Source organism: Hibiscus syriacus, unplaced genomic scaffold, assembly GCF_006381635.1.
Source record: "Hibiscus syriacus cultivar Baekdansim isolate YM2019G1 unplaced genomic scaffold, ASM638163v2 tig00110303_pilon, whole genome shotgun sequence".
NCBI classification, from domain to species: Eukaryota; Viridiplantae; Streptophyta; class Magnoliopsida; order Malvales; family Malvaceae; genus Hibiscus; species Hibiscus syriacus.
Window position 1 is genome coordinate 1,363,737 of NW_024062672.1, and position 19,149 is coordinate 1,382,885.

Consider the following 19,149-nt stretch of genomic DNA (forward strand, 5'->3'; position numbering starts at 1 on the left):
TATACCCAGCTCTACTTCTAACTATAAATTAAAGGCTTATTTTCAATGTCTTATTTTAGTCACAATTTTTAAGCAAATTACATTCTGGTTACTTTTAATTTTTGGTTGTCGTATTTTGGTCACCGAATCACAAAATATTAATTTAACCATGAACTTTGATATTAATTTAACATCTAAAATTTAGATAAATTATCATTTTTACCTTTGAATTCGATCAAAATCTCTCATCATCAATCAACGTCGGTAGCCATCAACCACCATCATTGATGACTATTAAACCTTAAAATTTCTAGTTTACTCATTTTCATCCCACGAATGAGAAATCAATATCTATTTCACTGAAAATGCCCCATACTCCACAAATTTATTCTAAAACCATTCGAATTCTTTTAAAAACAAACTATAATAAAAAATTCGCCATTGATATTCCTTAAAAAATAAGGATGCTAAATCAATCTTTAAAAATGAATAGACACCTAATGACATGGAAAAATTATGTTAAAATGAAATTTATAAATAGAATTGGAAAATAATAAAAGTGAAATGTAATAATCATTTATCAATTAATTAAAATCATTTAATGACGTCTTTTTTATGAAAGTTTAGGGGCCTTGATAATTTTCCAAAAACTTTGGTGGGGGACATAACATATAAATCTAATTACATCTCAAATTCGCATAAGCATGGGATAACGATACATCAATTGCCAAATTCCACATTCATCCTTGTCATATAAAAGGTTGAAGGGATTTGAGTTTTCTTGTACTCAAATCAACGATCATAATAAAAAATGGATGAATATTTACTTATTTGAATTCAAAACAAAAATGTACCATTTCAGTCTTTTTAATCCATTACAACTAGAACATTAAACCATCGTTTAAATATATAGTAATTGGATTCAAAATTTTAAAAGATGATGAATCTAAGAACTAGTAAATTTGGTAACCGCCTTGGTTCCTTCAGAGACCGCGTGTTTGGCCAATTCACCAGGCAAAACCAATCTCACTGCCGTCTGGATCTCCCTTGACGTAATCGTCGGCTTCTTATTATACCTAGCCAATCTAGAAGCTTCTTGAGCCAGTTTCTCAAATATATCGTTGATGAAACTGTTCATAATCCCCATGGCTTTGCTTGAGATCCCGATATCGGGATGAACCTGCTTCAAGACTTTGAAAATGTAAATCTTATAAGTTTCCGTACTCTTTTTTATTTTCTTCTTCTTCCTATCTCCGCCTTCCTTCGAGATCTTCTTCTCCGCTGACGGTGGAGCTTTCTCCGCCATCGTTTTTTTCTCCACGGGTTTTTTCTTAGCCTTTGGTGCCATTAAAAAGAGAAGATGGGAACTTATGGAGTCTTGTGAGCCAAACAATAGAGAAAGAACAAGGGAAGTTCGGTTGGAGAAAAGTAAGGCGAAATGTGATTGTTTAATTATAGGGGTATATGATTGAGTGAGATTTGTTAATTGTATTTCACACAGATCAATGACGTGGTGTTATTTAATTAAGTTTGTTAAATTTGAGCCCAAGTACCTAGGGATGGGCATGGGTCGTATTTGACCCGATACGAAAATTTTACATCTTTCATCCGACCTGACCCGAAAAATATATACATTCCACTTGATCTAAATCGACCCAAAATAATAAAAAATATTATTTTTATTCAATAAGAACAGTAATTTAATTGAAAAAAATAATATATAGAGAGATATTATTGTAATTATACCTAAATATATAAGATAAAATTATTTTTTGGGTCAGGTTGAATATTTTTCACCCTAAACCCGAATCCGATCCAACCGATCCGAATCCAAACCGTATGGTCGGAACCCATCGGGTTCGGATCCCATGCCCATCCCTAGAAGTACATGTGCCTTATGAGTAGTTAATGAGTTGAGTAATTCATGAGCAGTTCATTTGATTTAATTAAAATTTGGTAAAAGTTTGATTTGGGTTAATTTGATTCAAAATTTAAGTGTATATACTGAAAATGAAGTATCAGTTTAACATTATAAGCATATTAGAAATGAAAATTTCGAGTTTTGAATCAAAATAAAGATTGAATAGAATGAAGTAACAAATTAATATTTTAAATAAAAATTTTGAGTATTGGATCAAAACAAAGATTGAATCAAAACGAGTGTTTTAACATTTAACTCAAATAACTTATAAGTATCGTATTTAAATCCAAATTACTTAGATGAACGCATGGCATATATCAACGTTTGATTTTCTTTTAAATGAAAGATAAGAACCCCCGATTGAGTGAAAATATAACAGATGTATACCTCATATCCAGGCAAATTACAATAACATAATTCACGGAAGGTACATCAAACATTAAACAAAGTAGCCAATGAAAATGAAGAGACACCCGAAGGAGGGGCAAAAAGAATTTATAGCCACGGCCATCACCATTACGATGAGAATTATAAAAAAATATTATCGCACCAAATAACTATTTCACCTACATGATGTAATTCAAAGGGATAATCACACATTTACTTCGTAGGGGTTGAATTCTTGAAAAAGAACTCCAATATATAGCAGCAACAGATTAATATTGTATGTATAGACGGGATGAGGAGAAGAACTACCGCCTTAAGCTCTCCACAATGTAGTCTGCATAAAGATTCCTTTAAAACGGAATGTTGAAAAGAAATTAAAACTCCTGTTTCAAGACTGATTTTGATTTTGGATGTGGTATAAATGGACATGAAACAAGCAAAAGTTCAAAAGGAGAGTATCACAAACTGCAACAAGAGTGTTAGAGATGCCTTTGTAGGCAAGACAAGAATTCAAAGGCCCCAAAGATGAATGATTGTCGCAGAGGTTTCGGACTTTGTGTTCCGAACGGATCTTACCAGCTCCTTTTGATCATAGATTCTTTTCGAGAGAAGAATTACAAGGGTAATGCTACAGACAGCATTTACAGATAGATACATGATCATGACAACATAGTGAGTTCGAACGACAAGGGACAATCAGATATAAGTTGCATGAACTTCTCTGGCACAGAAAATTAGAGACCGGAAAGGCGGGAAGGAACTATAACTTACATGGAATGTTGGATTGCCTCATAAGCATTAGAGGCCGGGAGAAAGTCATTAACAGCAACTTCCTTGTTCTCATTCTTCTTGTCTGAAGTATTTATCAAGGGAAAAGAAAGTTAGGCAAGTTCCAGGGACAATAGAAGTTTAAAATAGATATTCTTCCTCATAGCAGTTACATACAATCTTCAAAGAAGCGTCGGATCTCAGCCAAACGGTGGGGTGGGAGTTCCTTGATGTCATTGTAGTGACGATACTCGGGGTCATCGGCGCAAACAGCAATAATCTTGTCATCTTTCTCACCCTGCATTTATAAAATTGCTCAGCTTCTCTCATTTGCTTTTAAACGTGTATCTAAGAGTCGGGAGTATTGTAATCAGTGCTTATTGTTTACCTGATCAATCATAGGCATCAGACCTATAGCTTTAGCTCGAAGAAAGCATCCTGGAAGAACCGGTTCCTGTTGGTATTTCAATGGTAACATAAGTATTGCCTTAAAAGTCCTAACATTTATGACATTCGCAGCTGTACGACCAACAGAATTTTCAGACTCTGATTGCTTCAAAGTAAAGTAGGCAAAACAAAGCAATACAAGAGAGTTTCAAAGCATGAAATAGGCAAATCAGCCATGGATTAAACTCTCATATATTCAAAGAAAGCCGGGACCTTTAAAACATGCCTGCATAATAATTAGGACATCAATCGGATCACTGTCTTCGCAAAGAGTACGAGGGATGAAACCGTAGTTGTGAGGATATACAACTGATGAGTACAACACGCGATCAACCTGCAAATTTGGGCAATTTTCATCAGCAACAAATACAGGGTCTACAAGGTGCTGCAAATAGTAGTGAATAGTAATTTACCTTGATCAACCCAGTTTTCTTGTCAAGTTCATATTTCACTTTACTCCCTTTTCCAATCTCAATCACCTGTACATATTAATCAACGTCTTCAATATAAATATTATCGGGCAATAACTCTAAGTACTTCACTATCTTTCACTTTTCAAGGGAATTACATCATAATTCGTTATTAGTTTTCTCAAACAAATCAACATCAATCATGATCATTATTTAATTTACGAGTTATGGCAAACCAATAGGAATAACCCAATACACAGCTGATTTTGACATTGCATACCGATCTCGAGATCATGCCATGGATGAGCAGCAACAGGCCTTCGGGTTAACGATGAAAGAATCTTTTCATTCAAAGGAGCATGTGAAGAGTAATGAGAGTTACTGCCAGAAGACTTGGTTGGAGTCTCAATAGGTGGAGCCATCACTGTAAGTTACAACAATGTATCAAGAACTACAAAAATTGTCGAATCAAATTAACTACACTAAAAGTTCATTCTCATGTTAGACGTTATAATCAACGAAGATAAACAATGATACAAAAATGTCAGTGTATCTGTTACAATTTTAAAAAAATTCCTCCCATAGCATATTGCTTAACTAATCAAATGCTTGTAAAAACTAAGCAGCCAAAACAAAATCGTCGACACGTATTGGCTAAAATTTGTTTCCCTTTCACAAAACTTCCTAAGAAAATTTCCTCAGATAACTATTCTACAGTCGATTTTACAGAAAAAAATGTGGATTGCGAATCAAATAAATGTAAGCGTATAACTTAACAAACGCAGATCTACGGAACTATTACCACTTAAATCCAAGCAAAATACGAAAACAGCGGAAAATAAAGAACCAAAAACAACTGAAATGATTTCAGCTCAATATCACCAGATGGTTTCTGGCCAACAAGTTATAACTCGCAGCAAAGAGAAGCAATAAGGTCCAGAAACAGAGCAAAAATGCTAAAAAAATTTAAATAACAAAACGTTGAAACGTGCATTTCAAACGCACCTGTAACTGTTTCCAACTCTTACAAACGGAAGCTTGGAAAGAAGCTAAAGGGGAAAAAGCAACACAGATCTCAGAAACAAAGAAAAAGAAGTTAGGCAAAAGAGTGTATGCAAAAAGTAAATGAGAAGAAATGATAAAACCCTATAAGACGTAGGGAGCAATGCAAGTTGTACGAGTTCCCGCTCTCTTTCATCACTGCCATTTAAAGGCATCCCCCGGCAATGAAGAAAGGGGAAAAAAGAAGGTGCGAAATTTAATTAAAATATTATTTTAAAAATAAATTCCTTGCGTTTCGATTCAACTTTCAATGCGGTGAGAGACAAGGATTATATACCTTATTTCTATTTACTACAATATAATTAATCAATTGGAGTACTATTTTAAATTATAAAAAATAATTAAGATTTTAATAAAAATCTGTTTTTTATATAAAAAAAATCATAATCTATTTTTACAAGGGAGTTATTAGGTCTTAACTCTGAACGTATAACACTATTATTTCTGTTAATATGATAAAGTGTTTTTTTAAATTATTTTCTATATTGACAGTATTTTTTTATAACTATGATTCTAATATTATGATGTGTAGAAAAATTAAAATATAAATAATAAATATTAAATTCCAAAAACCTAAGTAGTACATATAAACGGTGAATATTATACTATTTTTAAAGTAAAAATATTATTTCCAAGAAAATTACATTTTTCGCCTTAATGTTTTATATATTTGTTGTAAACGAGTTCATAATAATCATATTTTTAAAATTAAATTAAATAAAAGATAATATAAAGAGTATACTACTTGAAGTCTGGAACCGGTATTGACAGGGAAAGAAGATCCGATCATATCTGCTTGAATAATAATATTAACAATGAAACATCGACAACCACCCGGTTCTGTGCTATGAACGTTCATGTTCTGCATGTTAAAATATTTTACGATGATCAACTTTAACCACAATATCCGTCATTCATTGATGCCATTATTTTTATTATTTTGAAATAAACCAAATAAACCTCTCTTACTATTGTTTGGAGAATATAATAATTAGTTATAGGAGATGAACTATGAAATTCTTAATTACTTTGTAATAATATAGTTGGAGATGATCATGATTATGATAGGTTATTTTTTTTATCATTATAGGGGGTTTTATAATCATTTTTATAAATAATTTAATTTTTAAATAATTATAACTTTATTTTAAAAAAATTTGAATTCTCGTTTAATTTAAAATTTGGAGTCGTCGTCAACTTTTGAGTTATGTAGATCGAATACCTAGAAATGTATTTTTAAATAATTTTAAGAAAAAACATTTTAAAGACAAAAATTAGTCTGCGTGTCACAAAAAAAATTATTTTTAAGGATTCGAGAATCGATTACGCGTGGGGAAGGATTAACACCTCACAACACCCAAAATTGACACCTCTCGATTATATGTTGTTTAAGTAGTGGGACTTTATATATTCGTATCTAAAGTTTAAATTACGATCCTTTTATTTCGATGGGGTAGTTCTGCTGTGCGACGCTTAAAAAACGGCTAATATACGGCGTGACCGGTTAAAGAATTGACCGGTTAAAATTTAGACTGGTTATCTTATATCATTTAACCGGAAATATTATCAAGCATAATAACATATTAGGTAGCGCTTATATAATGTAATAGGTAGCGCTTATATAATAAAATAGGCATTTAATCGGTAATATATAATGTAATAGGTGGCGCTTATATAATAAAATAGGCATTTAACCGGTAATATTATTAAGTACAATAACATATTAGGCAGTGCTTATATAATGTAATAGGTAGCACTTATATTGACCTATTTTATAAGTAAATCGGTATATATATACCGGTAACATTATAAATTTAACTATTACATTATAATTCGGTTTCGATTTTTTTGGATCGATACTTTAGGCATTTAATCGGTAATATATAATGTAATAGGTAGCGCTTATATAATAAAATAGGCATTTAACCGGTAATATTATTAAGTACAATAACATATTAGGCAGTGCTTATATAATGTAATAGGTAGCACTTATATTGACCTATTTTATAAGTAAATCGGTATATATATACCGGTAACATTATAAATTTAACTATTACATTATAATTATCGGTTTCGATATTTTTTGGATCGATACTTTTTATAAATGTATCGACATATATGTGTTCACCTTTTGTCATTTATAAACCGGTTTTATCATATTTTTACATGTTATATTATTATGGATCGATACATTTTTATAAAGTATCGACACTTTATTGGCGCTATAACTTCTTCTCTTATTAATTCCAAAATTGTCGATACTTATAATAAATTATCGACACTTTCAACATATCCGGTAGCGCTTTACCTGTTTTGTCATTTCGAGATCGGTTTTGTCATATTTTTACCTGTTATATTGTTATGGATCGATACATTTTTATAAAGTATCGTTACTTTATTAACGCTATAACTTCTTCTCTTTTAAATTCCAAAAGTGTCGATACTTATAATAAATTATCGACACTTTCAACATAACCTGTAGCGTTTTACCTGTTTTGTCATTTCGAGACCGGTTTTGCCATATTATTACCTGTTATATTGTTATGGATCGATACATTTTTATAAAGTATCGACACTTTATTGGCGCTATAACTTCTTCTCTTTTAAATTCCAAAAGTGTCGATACTTATAATAAATTATCGACACTTTCAACATAACCGGTAGCGCTTTACCTGTTTTGTCATTTCGAGATCGGTTTTGTCATATTTTTACATGTTATATTGTTATGGATCGATACATTTTATAAATTATCGACACGTTATTGACGCTATAACTTCTTCTCTTATTAATTCCAAAAGTCGATACTTATAATAAATTATCGACACTATCAACATAACCGGTAGCGTTTACTTGTTTTGTCATTTCGAGACTGGTTTTGTCATATTTTTACATGTTATATTGTTATGGATCGATACATTTTTATAAAGTATCGACACTTTATTGGCGCTATAACTCTTCTCTTTTAAATTCCAAAAGTGTCGATACGTATAATAAATTATCGACACTTTCAACATAACCGGTAGCGCTTTACCTGTTTTGTCATTTCGAGACCGGTTTTGTCATATTTTTACCTGTTATATTGTTATGGATCGATACATTTTTATAAAGTATCGACACTTTATTGACGATATAACTTCTTCTCTTTTAAAAAAGGTAAAATTTACCTAATATGTTGAAAGTGTCCATACTTTTTATAAAAAAGGATCCATACTTTTTTTAAAGTTATATAATTTATGTTTCAATTTTTTTAATAGTGTTTCATGTTTTCCACCAACAATATTAATTTAATAATTTCATTTACACAAAAAATTATTTGATTGTTTTGATATTTTATAAAATATTTTTAGAATTTAAATTTAACAATATGTTTAGGTAGAAAATGTATTGACACATGTTTAGGTAGTTATTGTACATACCTAAATATGTACTGCGAATTTAATGTTATACCCACCCTTTAACTACCATTATCAATACCACATCCTATTGAAAGCAGCACGACTGAAACATGTTCAAAATGAACCTTTGCTTATATTTAATCGATACAAATATAAAAGTGTCGATACTTTTGAAAGGATAATTACGTATTTCTTTGAAAGTATCGATAATTTATTACACGTACTTACGAAAGTATCGACAATTTTAATATATCCGGTATCATTTTACCGGTTTTATCATTTTGATACCGATTTTATCATATTTTTACCTGTTATATCGTTGTTTGATCGATACATTTTTTTAAAGTATCGACACTTTATAGGCGCTAAAATTACTTCTCTTTTAAATTCACAAAGTGTCGATCCTTATATAAAGTTTCGACACTTTCAATATATCCGGTAGCGTTTTACCGGTTTCATCATTTGGATACCAGTTTTATCATATTTTTACCTGTTATATCGTTGTTGATCGATATATTTTTTGAAAGTATCAACACTTTATAGGCGCTAAAACTACTTCTCTTTTAAATTAATGAAGTGTCGATCCTTATATTAAAGTACCGACACTTTAAATATATTCGATACCGCTTTACCGGTTTTATCATTTCAATACTGGTTTTGTCATAGTTTTACATGTTATATCGTTGTGGATCGATACATTTTTAATTTGGATCGACACGAACCGAAAAGTTAAGTTTGCCGGTTGCACAATTTTTTAATATTTCTTCATGACTTAGACCTACTACATTATTATTAATCAACATTTTCGGTAGCGCTAAACCGAATTTATTAAATATCTTTTAATATATCCGGTAACGCCGTATATTAACATGTCGTTCCTGAGACATTCCCATTTCGATGAGTTTTAAAAATGAGTGAATTTCTTTTTAAAATACTTGATGAAAGATTATTCAATTCACTCCGCTTTAAAAAGGATTTCCTCTTGCTACCTTGATTAACGGAAATTAAAATTCAATTATGTTGGACGTAATTTCGTTAACTCACGACGCGAGACGATATTGCCTTTGAATAAATAAAAAACACGAAAATAAATGCATGATTTATGAATGCAACAATAATAAATGACATATACAAAGTGTATGAAATATTCACATGAGGTAACAAATGAATAAATAAACAAACAAAAAAACGAGATGCTAAAATAAATAAATACACAATAAATATTTATTTATTAAAATAATTTCATATATATATATATATATAAGGATACCTTTAAAATGAAACATGAGAAAATAATCTCAGTGACCGAAAATCCCTTATAATATACGATTTTAACCAACTTTTTTTGGATTTGCCAAAATGACCAACAAAATCGCAATGCGATCTCTAAATCGCAACGCGATCTCCAGTATCGCAAATAAGTTTTCAGATTCACAACGCGAATTTGGAAAATCGCAATGCGATTCTGACTATCGCAATGCGATAGTCCAAATTCGCGTTGCGATAGTCCGTATTGGCGTTGCGATAGACTGTTCACCGTTGCGATAGCACTGTTCACATTGCGAATTTACGATAGTATTGTTGTTTCCTGTCCAGAAGGATGCAAAAAAGCTTCAAACTTGGGATTTTTTGTTTGAATTCTCTTTAATGGTGTATGAATTTATATAGGAAGAAAGAGATATTGTGATGATCAACGACAAGTAAGAATCATCTGGAATTAGTTAATATGCTGAAAAATAATTGAGCATCCATTAATAATTCGAAAAGTGACGAAAAAATAACACTGAAAGGAAAAAATTTACAAAAACAAGATAAAAATTTGTACAAAATAAGATAAAAACTTGAACAATTTTTGTAAGAAATTAAAGAGACTTATTGCACAAAGAAAACTAAAATCCTTGATCTGTAAATAAAAGAGATTTATAAACTAAGTATGTGAAATAGAGATCATTTGTAATTAAATTATTAGTGATCAGATCGATGTAGATATTGCGAGCGTAAGAAGAGAAAAAGAGTGAAAGAAAGAAAGAGAGATTGACGGTGAATTAAAAGAAGGAAAATTAAGAGATTAAATATAAATAAATAATTATATTTTATTCTATCATAAATAATTTAGAATTTATATTTATTTAATTTTATATTATTTAAAATTTAGAGTTTATCATATATAAACATTATAAAATTTATTTTTATTTTTAAAAAAAATTATATTCTATCATAAAATCTTATAAAGAGAATTCAAACAAAAAAATCTCAAGTTTAAAGCTTTTTGCATCATTCTGGACAGGAAACAACAATACTATCGTAAATTCGCAATATGAACAGTGCTATCGCAACGGTGAACAGTGCTATCACAATGATTTTGGACTATCGCAACGCGAATTTGGACTATCGCATTGCGATTTTCCAAATTCGCGTTGCGAATCTGAAAACTTATTTGCGATACTGGAGATCGCGTTGCGATTTAGAGATCGCATTGCGATTTTGTTGGTCATTTTGGCAAATCCAAAAAAAGTTAGTTAAAATCGTATATTATAAGATATTTTCGGTCACTGAGGTTATTTTCTCTATAAAAAACATAGAATACAAACAAATATTGAATAATAATAAAATATAAACTTTATTTGAATAACCATTGGAAGGGCACTCAAAGTTTTAATTTAACAATTAAAGATTTTATAGATATTAAAATATTAAACAAACAGTTATAATCAAAATAAAACGCATAAGTAACAAATAATAAAAAATTACCTTAAATAATATATATACATTTATAAAATACATGGGTAATAATAAAAAGTATGGGGATTAAATCGAGATAAATAAAAATATGGACTAGGAAATACGAGGACTAAAGCAAAATGATAAAAAAGTGCATGGAGTAAATGTAAAATCAATGACTTAAAATGAGGACTAAAAATTTTTAATTATAGAGACTAGAAGCATGAATAAACCATTAGATATCCTATATTGAACTGAAAAAGAATTAAAACAAACAAGAATTTAAATTTAAGAATTAAAATGTAAACCATGTGTTTATTATCTACAACCATATTCGAAAGATTAAAATGAAAATAAAGATGAGATAAAAGGTTATTATTACTAAAATGAGCACACCACAAAATTGAGAGACCAAATTAAGAAGTCAAAGAACTTCATGTAAGGACCATATTGCATTATATCAAAATAGGGCGAAGCCCTTACATAATTAACCCGTAAAACCCAAACCTGGTTGCCCTAGACCCAAAACTACGTTGTTTTGGGTAGCCTTAAATACCCCATTATAATAAAATTTTAACCCTAGCCCCATTTGTTTTACCCCTTCCCCCATCGTTATATTCTCTTCATCCTTTCCTCCTATATTTTTTTCGGTGAGATAGAGGAGAACATATGCCGTCCTCATCAACGGCTACTCGTCGGTAACCAAAAATGAATGAAAGAAAGCAAAATCGACTCTCTTTTAGTCCTCAACTTAAAAACTTTCTTATAAACACCTAGAAGCCCACATGCAAGCCTAGATCTAAAAAAGATACCTCTCTGCCACTCCAAAGCCGATGATGTTTGAACTTTCCCGACGAATGACGAGCGCGATCAATCTTCTTTTCCTTCTTTTTTTCTCTGTTTTTTTTTTCTATATTCTCTTCTCCCCTCCCTTTTGAATTGTTTTACTTTTTATTATTTTAAATATGGCGAGGATTCAGTTTGGTGAGACCTTAGGGTAGAGGCATGATGGCAAATCTCAGATTTTTTGGGATTTGTTGTATTTGTTTTCATTATTATTTTTTATTTTGTTTATTTTATTGAGTTTGATTGGATTTGTTGAACAATGGATTCACTGGTAAGGTGACCGACAGTGTGGCTTCTCGGCTTGGCTCCTCGATGGTGGGCAATGACAACACTTCTCTTTTGCTGACGACGACGCTGAAGAGAATCACCACCTAGTATTTCCAACAACCCTAAAAAATCTAGGTTTTTTTGGCCCAATATGGCAACATGATTTTTTTTTGTACAAAATAGGGCTGTTAGACTTTTTATTTGGGATCTACGACATTATCTATAGTACAGAGGGAACTCTCACCTCGAGGTGACGAGTTCTTATGGATATTATTATTATATTTCATGTGTATTATTTAATTAATTTATAAGGAACTCGTTACCTCAAGAAGACAAGTTCTATTAAAATAATATTATTTTTTCAGTTATTTACTTAAATTAAAAATTGAAAAAACATTAGAACTCATCACGTTGAGATGACGAGTTCTATTAAAATATAATATATTTTTTAAATATATAGTCGTTTAGAAATATTTGAAAAGTAGATATTGGTAGTCGTTTAGAAATATTTGAAAAGTAGTCGTTGGAACTCATAGAGTTGTATGAGAACCAAATCATGCATTTGTGGGAATAATATTTCAAAAAATATCCAAAAGGTCATTTCCGATTGTGGGAAGATAAATGGAAAGTAAATATTAAAGATGATTATTTTTATTGAAAAATTATCCAAAACAAGTACAACAGACAACATAGGAATACAATTACGAAGGTTTTATTGGCCCAACCGATAATTTGGAAGATGATGACAATGTTTCCTGTTGTGGCCTTCACCTCTGCAGTGGCCACAAAGCCTTGGAAGACCTTGCTCTCATTATGGATCATCCATATCAATACGAATTCAACTAGATTCAGAACGACCCCAACCATTCTTCAGAAATAGTTGGTGGCCAATATGCAACGTTTGTGAGATACTTAAAGTCACAATTGTATATGTTTCTCATAGTATGCAAGCTATAACAATCATCAGCGTATGAGTATGGGTCTACATTCACATGCATACATGCAACAACCCAGGTGTATAGTCTGAGATCATACAAACCCCACCTCGAGTGACAACATGAGAGTGCAAGTTTGACAAAAAGAAATCTTACATTTCTTCAGACTCATTTTTAATAATGGAAAAGGCAATGGGGTATATGTTTATCAGGACATGTTTTTGTATGCCATACAGAAAAGTGCCATCCATTTGAACATTTGTTTGCAGTAAAGAAAACCTTCAATGGATGACTTGAAAGCCTATAACAAGCCTACGAAAACTCTCTTCCTTGGGATAACATGTTCATCAAACGAGGTTGTAGGATAAGTATAAGAGTGAAAAATGGCTCATGGGATGAATAATTCCATTGCGTGCAACAAATATGGAAGCTCATTGTAGGATTAATCTCAATCACTGTACAATAGTGTCATAGCTTTCCTTTTCTCCATTCATGACTTGCAGTAAGACAAAATATAACTAAATGTATTCCGGATTGATGCCACTATCATTAAAACTAGTGGCACAACTAATGTGAAATATAACAGCATGAATCATAATCAAACATACAAACCCTCACGTATTGTCGTACTAACTCAGATAACAAACAAACGTCAACACCAGTCAAAAGAACTATCCAAAAACAGACATAACACTAAACACACAACTGCATAAAACAATCAAAAACATAAATTTGTATTGTGCCCTAAAAATCAGATCGAAAAATAACGAAAACTATGAAGCCTGTTACAAGTGAAGAGACCAAAAGAACAATTAATATCCATATTAAAATTTCATGTCCATGAAAAGACAGCGAGAATGATTATTTATTTACAATCAAACTAAAGAAAAAACAATAAAATAGTCGTTGGCCAAGACCAAACGGCCAGCCGAAGGTTGGGAAGGAGTAGTGTGGCAGTGCAGTTCAACACTAGCGAAAAATGAGAGTTTCTCAGAGCAGAGGAACCAATTCTTGAATATGACCTTTTCAAATAATAATAACAAGAGTAAATTATACTGTGAATCATTCAATTGTTTCCTTACTCTTATTCTGGTCTTTAAAATTTAATTTTTTAATCTAATAATTAAATTTTCAAGTAACTTCTATTTTAATCCATCAAACTTATTCTATTAATATTTTTGATGATGTGAAAAATTTTATTATTATTTGTTCCATATAAAATTAAATAAAAAAAAGTTAAAATCCTCTAATTATACCTCAACCCATAAACCAAAATCCCAAATTCTAAATAACACACAAACTTTAAATCATAACCCTTAAACTTCAAACTCAAATTCTAAACCTCAAACCCTAAATCACATCCTTATCTTAAATATCAACATAAAACTCCAAACTACAACATATAAACTATAGATATAACTCATAAAACTTAAATAACAATACACAAACTCTAAATGGCAAATTCTAAACTCTAAAATACAAACCTTAAATCTCAAATCACAACTTTCATCCTCAACCTTGCTATTGGAGCTTTGGGGGTGATTCATAGTGATTAAGTAATCCATCTATACCTTCCTCTTTTTTAACCTGTTACGGTTTTCTTTGTTTATATTTGAGTCTTATATTCCTTTCGGTGTCGAGTTGCCCATGATTTTTGCATCGTCAAATTGTTTCGTTTTTAATGTGTGTACCTTTTGTTGGTTGATATAGCGATGAGATAATTTGGGTAGTGGTGATTTTGAGTGAAAATAAAATAATTGAAGAACATGGGGTTTTCAGGGTTAAAGAGGCTAGTGAGATGAGATCCTCGAGAGTGGGGTGAAGGGTTTTGATTTGAGATTTGAGGGTTTTAGTATAACTTTTAGATTTGAAGTTTTGATACGATTTTGGGTTTTTAAATTAGTTATTTTTATTCGTCACAAATATCAGTGAAATAATAATAATGAATATCACATTATAAAAAATATTAAAAAAAATAAGTCAGTGGCTATATAACACCCCAAATTTCGTGTTAGTAGTTTCAGGTTAACCTTAGATAAATTCGTTAGAATTGTAAGAGAACTTGGACCAAGTTAGCCTTGGGTTTGGACTTAGAATTGGCCCAACATGTGCAAAAGGGGTGTTTTTAAGATGATATCAAAACTAAGAGGCCCAAAAAAGCAATTATACCTTTGTTTAAAGAAAAAGTTGAAAACCCATTAATTTGGATGATATCATGTATAAAACACTCTCTTTTTCACAACTCTTCTTTGTCATTTTCCTTTTCATTCAAACTTCATCTCCTTCCATTAGAAGCTTGAGCAATGGTGGAAGCTTTGTCGGTCTACAATTCTAGTCCGATTTAGATAAGGTAAGAAATAAAATCACCTATCCTAGAGCTTCGATTCAAGCCCTCAATCTTTTCATTCACCATAGTATCCAAAACATGGGTTTAGTGGGGGTTTTAGAAACCTAAGTGAAACCATCTCATTTTTTAGGGATTCAAGCCTCAAGAAACGTTCTAAACACTTTTCTAAATTTCCTAACAGCATTAGTAACACTTATGCTTGATTCTTGTCTAGTGAGAGAAGTTGGAGAAAGTTCTAAAGTTAAGGGAAATGATAAGCTCACTCTTGGTTGAACCTTTTGTGTTTTTAGCAACTTAGGATATCAATGTAACTCACTTCTAACTAACCTCTACCACATGTAGGTCATTAGATGTGTTGTGGTAGGTTGCATGAGTTATGAAACATATTCATGGTAGAATTCAGAAATCAATGTTTTTCAGCATGTTTATGAACTCTTTATGACCCCCTATATTCATATATAACTCTTTAATAATGTTTGAGACATCAATAAGATGTTTAAGAATGTTGGGGAGGCATTTTCGTGCCAAAAATAGAGTATTATGGGTACCAATAATGTTCTTCAGGTGTTAAAAACAAAGGATCGATACTCATGCAAATGGTATTGATACTGTATGTGATGTATTGAGACTAACAGGATAGTATCGATACCGAGTTCACATATTAGATACTAGTAGCCAAATTTGTATCGATACTCATGGAAGTATCGATACCAAGGATAGAGTATCGATACTCCTCAATAGAGGTATTGATAGTTAGGCATTTTTCAAAACATCGAAGCCAAATTTGGCATCGATACTTAGGAAAATATCGATACCCAATCTAGAAATATCGATACTCAAGAAGGAGTATCGATACCAACCCTTTTTATCAGCCTTCACTAGGTCAGTAACCAAAGACCAGAATCAATACTAAGGAGCTTAGTATTGGTACCCACAAATATTTTTGGGTAAAAAACCCAAGGGTTTTAAAGTTAGAATTGAATGACCCAATAACACCAAAATGTCATGAAATAAAACTATAAGTGAAAACAATAATAAGCTCAGTACAATTAGAAACAACAATAGCTAGGATGCCATAAAACTAGCCTTGTTTGACATTTAGGACACAGTAAGGACACCCGAGTTACTCTAGCATTCACGATCGTACAGTTGAATATTCCAATTAATGACAAGGCACTTTAGTCACCAACTGGGCGCAGATGCCCTAAGACTCAACAGAGTAAGTTGACCAGGTATACATTTTCGATGTAGCTCCATATCTCACCCAAATACCCAAGGGTATTTAAGGAAGACTAAAGGGGTGTGTGAGCTCTGAGATGCAGAACCCTCAGACGCACCATGATGCCTAGGTCAACATGTCATATCATCATTTCCATGTCTTCATACTTATAACTCTAGCATGTACATTTAGTGGATGTGTTGAGATTTTTGATGCTCTATCGATTACCAAAAAAGTGCCAAGAGGGGGTAAATTGGTAAAATAAAAATTTTAGGAGTATGGAGAAAAAAGAAAGGAAAATTGTACAATAATATATAGTTGTTCAACTTACTCAATGAAGTTTGCATCCACTACCTTAGCTCCACACTAAGGATTTCTAAGAAGTTCACTAATTTGTCCTTTCTTTTTCTAGGCTCAAGAGTAACCTTTTACAATTCCCTAGTTTTCAATGGCTAAACTAGAACCAAACCCCTTTTACAAAAGGATAAAAAGAACTTAAACAAGAAACCTCTCAAAGAAAAGTGTTTACACAATTAAGCTCACTAAAACACACTATTTATAAGAAAAAATAAATAATAAAAAATGAAAGCTTTTCTCTTGATGATCAATGCTTGGATAGGTGTCGTGTTACCTTCTTCAAATGTCATCAACTTATTTTTATATGTTAGAATGAGTTTACATCCTTTGGGGGATGTTTTGGAGTCGTTAGGGACTTAATTACTACAAAATAAAACTACTTTGACCATGGAGTATCGGTACTTCCCTAATAACTTTTAAATAAAACTAGTTATTTTTCGATCGTTAGGCTGAGAGTATCGATACTAGGGTTTACGGTATCAATACTACTATATAATAGTTTTGATACTCCTTGAAGTATCAGTACCAATTTTGCATACTAGAATCTAAACAAATTTAAAACCAATAGGTAGTATCAATACTTCCATGAGAGTATCGATACTTTTCTTACCTTGGGTATCGATAATATAAAAACAATATCGACACTGTTCATGTGGTATCGATACTGTAAGAACAATATCGATACTTCTTGTCTATAAAATTGTTTTGTGTTCAAATTCAAGTTTTATGGAATTTGAATTATTTTTGAAATCTTTGAATAAATTCAATTTAGTCCAAACACATTTTGTCCTTAAATTTGTTATATCAAAATAGGTTCAACAATCTCCCCCTTTTTGATATAACAAAACATTTGAAAAATGATTTTGGTAAAACTCCCCTTTAATAAAACATTTAATGAAAAAAAGAAATATTTTGGAAATATATTAAAGCTCACCATTTTTCATTCATGAAATTTAATTTTTCAAACCTATACTTCTCCCCCTTTTTTATATAAAAAATAATTCAAACATTTAGGTTTAAAAATAGCAATGGAGGCCAAGTAGAAATTTTGAAATGAAATCCATTTGAAAAATCAAAATCTCCCTCTCAACAAATGCATTCCAAAAAAATTGACTTTAAAAGCTTCACACTTAAAAACTATTGAATTTCAACAAATATGAGCAAACATGTTAGTAACACATGAAATTCAATAAATCCAAGTCTATACTACTTTATGCAACATTAACATGAGACATTAAAGTTTATATGCATAAAGCTATCCAAAAATGTTATGCATTTGAAAATTTGATATCAATTGTTAGAGAGACATCATTTGATATAAAATCACATGCATAAACATTTAAATTTAAGGTAAAAAAATCAAGGTTTGTAAAAATAAAACATTAAAAACATATTTGACCAAAAATCACTACGATGAACTAAAAACTTATGAGAGAAATCATTAAAACTTTAAAATTTTCACCATAACACATTTTAACATACATAAGATAGAAAAATAACATATAATCATTTATGCTCAAAAACTCATGCATGCATAAAATAAAATAGGCAACCAATTATTCAAAATTAAAAAAACATTAAGATTAGAGGTTACCAATTCCTCATTTTTTGTGGCTAGAGCATTTAAATTTTTTCCCTTTTGTCATAATTGCTCACATACACCTACAAGAGACATTTTATATATATTTTGATATCCAATTTGCTTTAGATCCTTGAATGTTAGTGCAAAAGTCTCTTGTTCCCTTGAGAACCCATACTTGCCTAATTTTAAATGGTTTTGTAAGTTTTGTACATTCCAAGTGACCATGGAAATGACAATGTGAGCATTTTGCCATTTTAAAACATGATGAATTGTTTTAAATTTTATTTTCTAAATAATTTATTTTGATTTTTTAAAGCTCAAAATAATTTTTCAAAATTTCATTATGTTTTTTAAAATCATACTTTGCTTTTAAAATCAAATCATTTTCAACTTTAAATTTTGAAATTAATTTCTTATATTTGAAATTCATGGTCTCAAATTCCAAATACAATTCATCATAGAAAACTTGTAACTCTTTAAATGAATAAGAATTTAAATCACAAGAT

The 19,149-nt window shown here is 30.9% G+C and overlaps 1 protein-coding gene and 1 pseudogene across 1 annotated transcript; both read right to left on the reverse strand.

Annotated features, from left to right (window-relative positions):
• Positions 1 to 818: 818 nt before the first annotated feature.
• On the reverse strand, positions 819 to 1,384 carry LOC120116766 (histone H2B.5-like). Its single transcript, XM_039137181.1, has one exon. It carries the CDS (start codon positions 1,325 to 1,327, stop codon positions 926 to 928), a length of 402 nt encoding a protein of 133 aa, XP_038993112.1. The 5' UTR covers positions 1,328 to 1,384; the 3' UTR covers positions 819 to 925.
• Positions 1,385 to 2,458: 1,074 nt separating this feature from the next.
• On the reverse strand, positions 2,459 to 5,147 carry LOC120116768 (annotated as a pseudogene).
• Positions 5,148 to 19,149: the final 14,002 nt, after the last annotated feature.

Bases quoted from the DNA above. Each gene is read 5' to 3' on its own strand.
- LOC120116766 (XM_039137181.1), bottom strand. From the start codon at position 1,327: ATGGCACCAAAGGCTAAGAAAAAACCCGTGGAGAAAAAAACGATGGCG.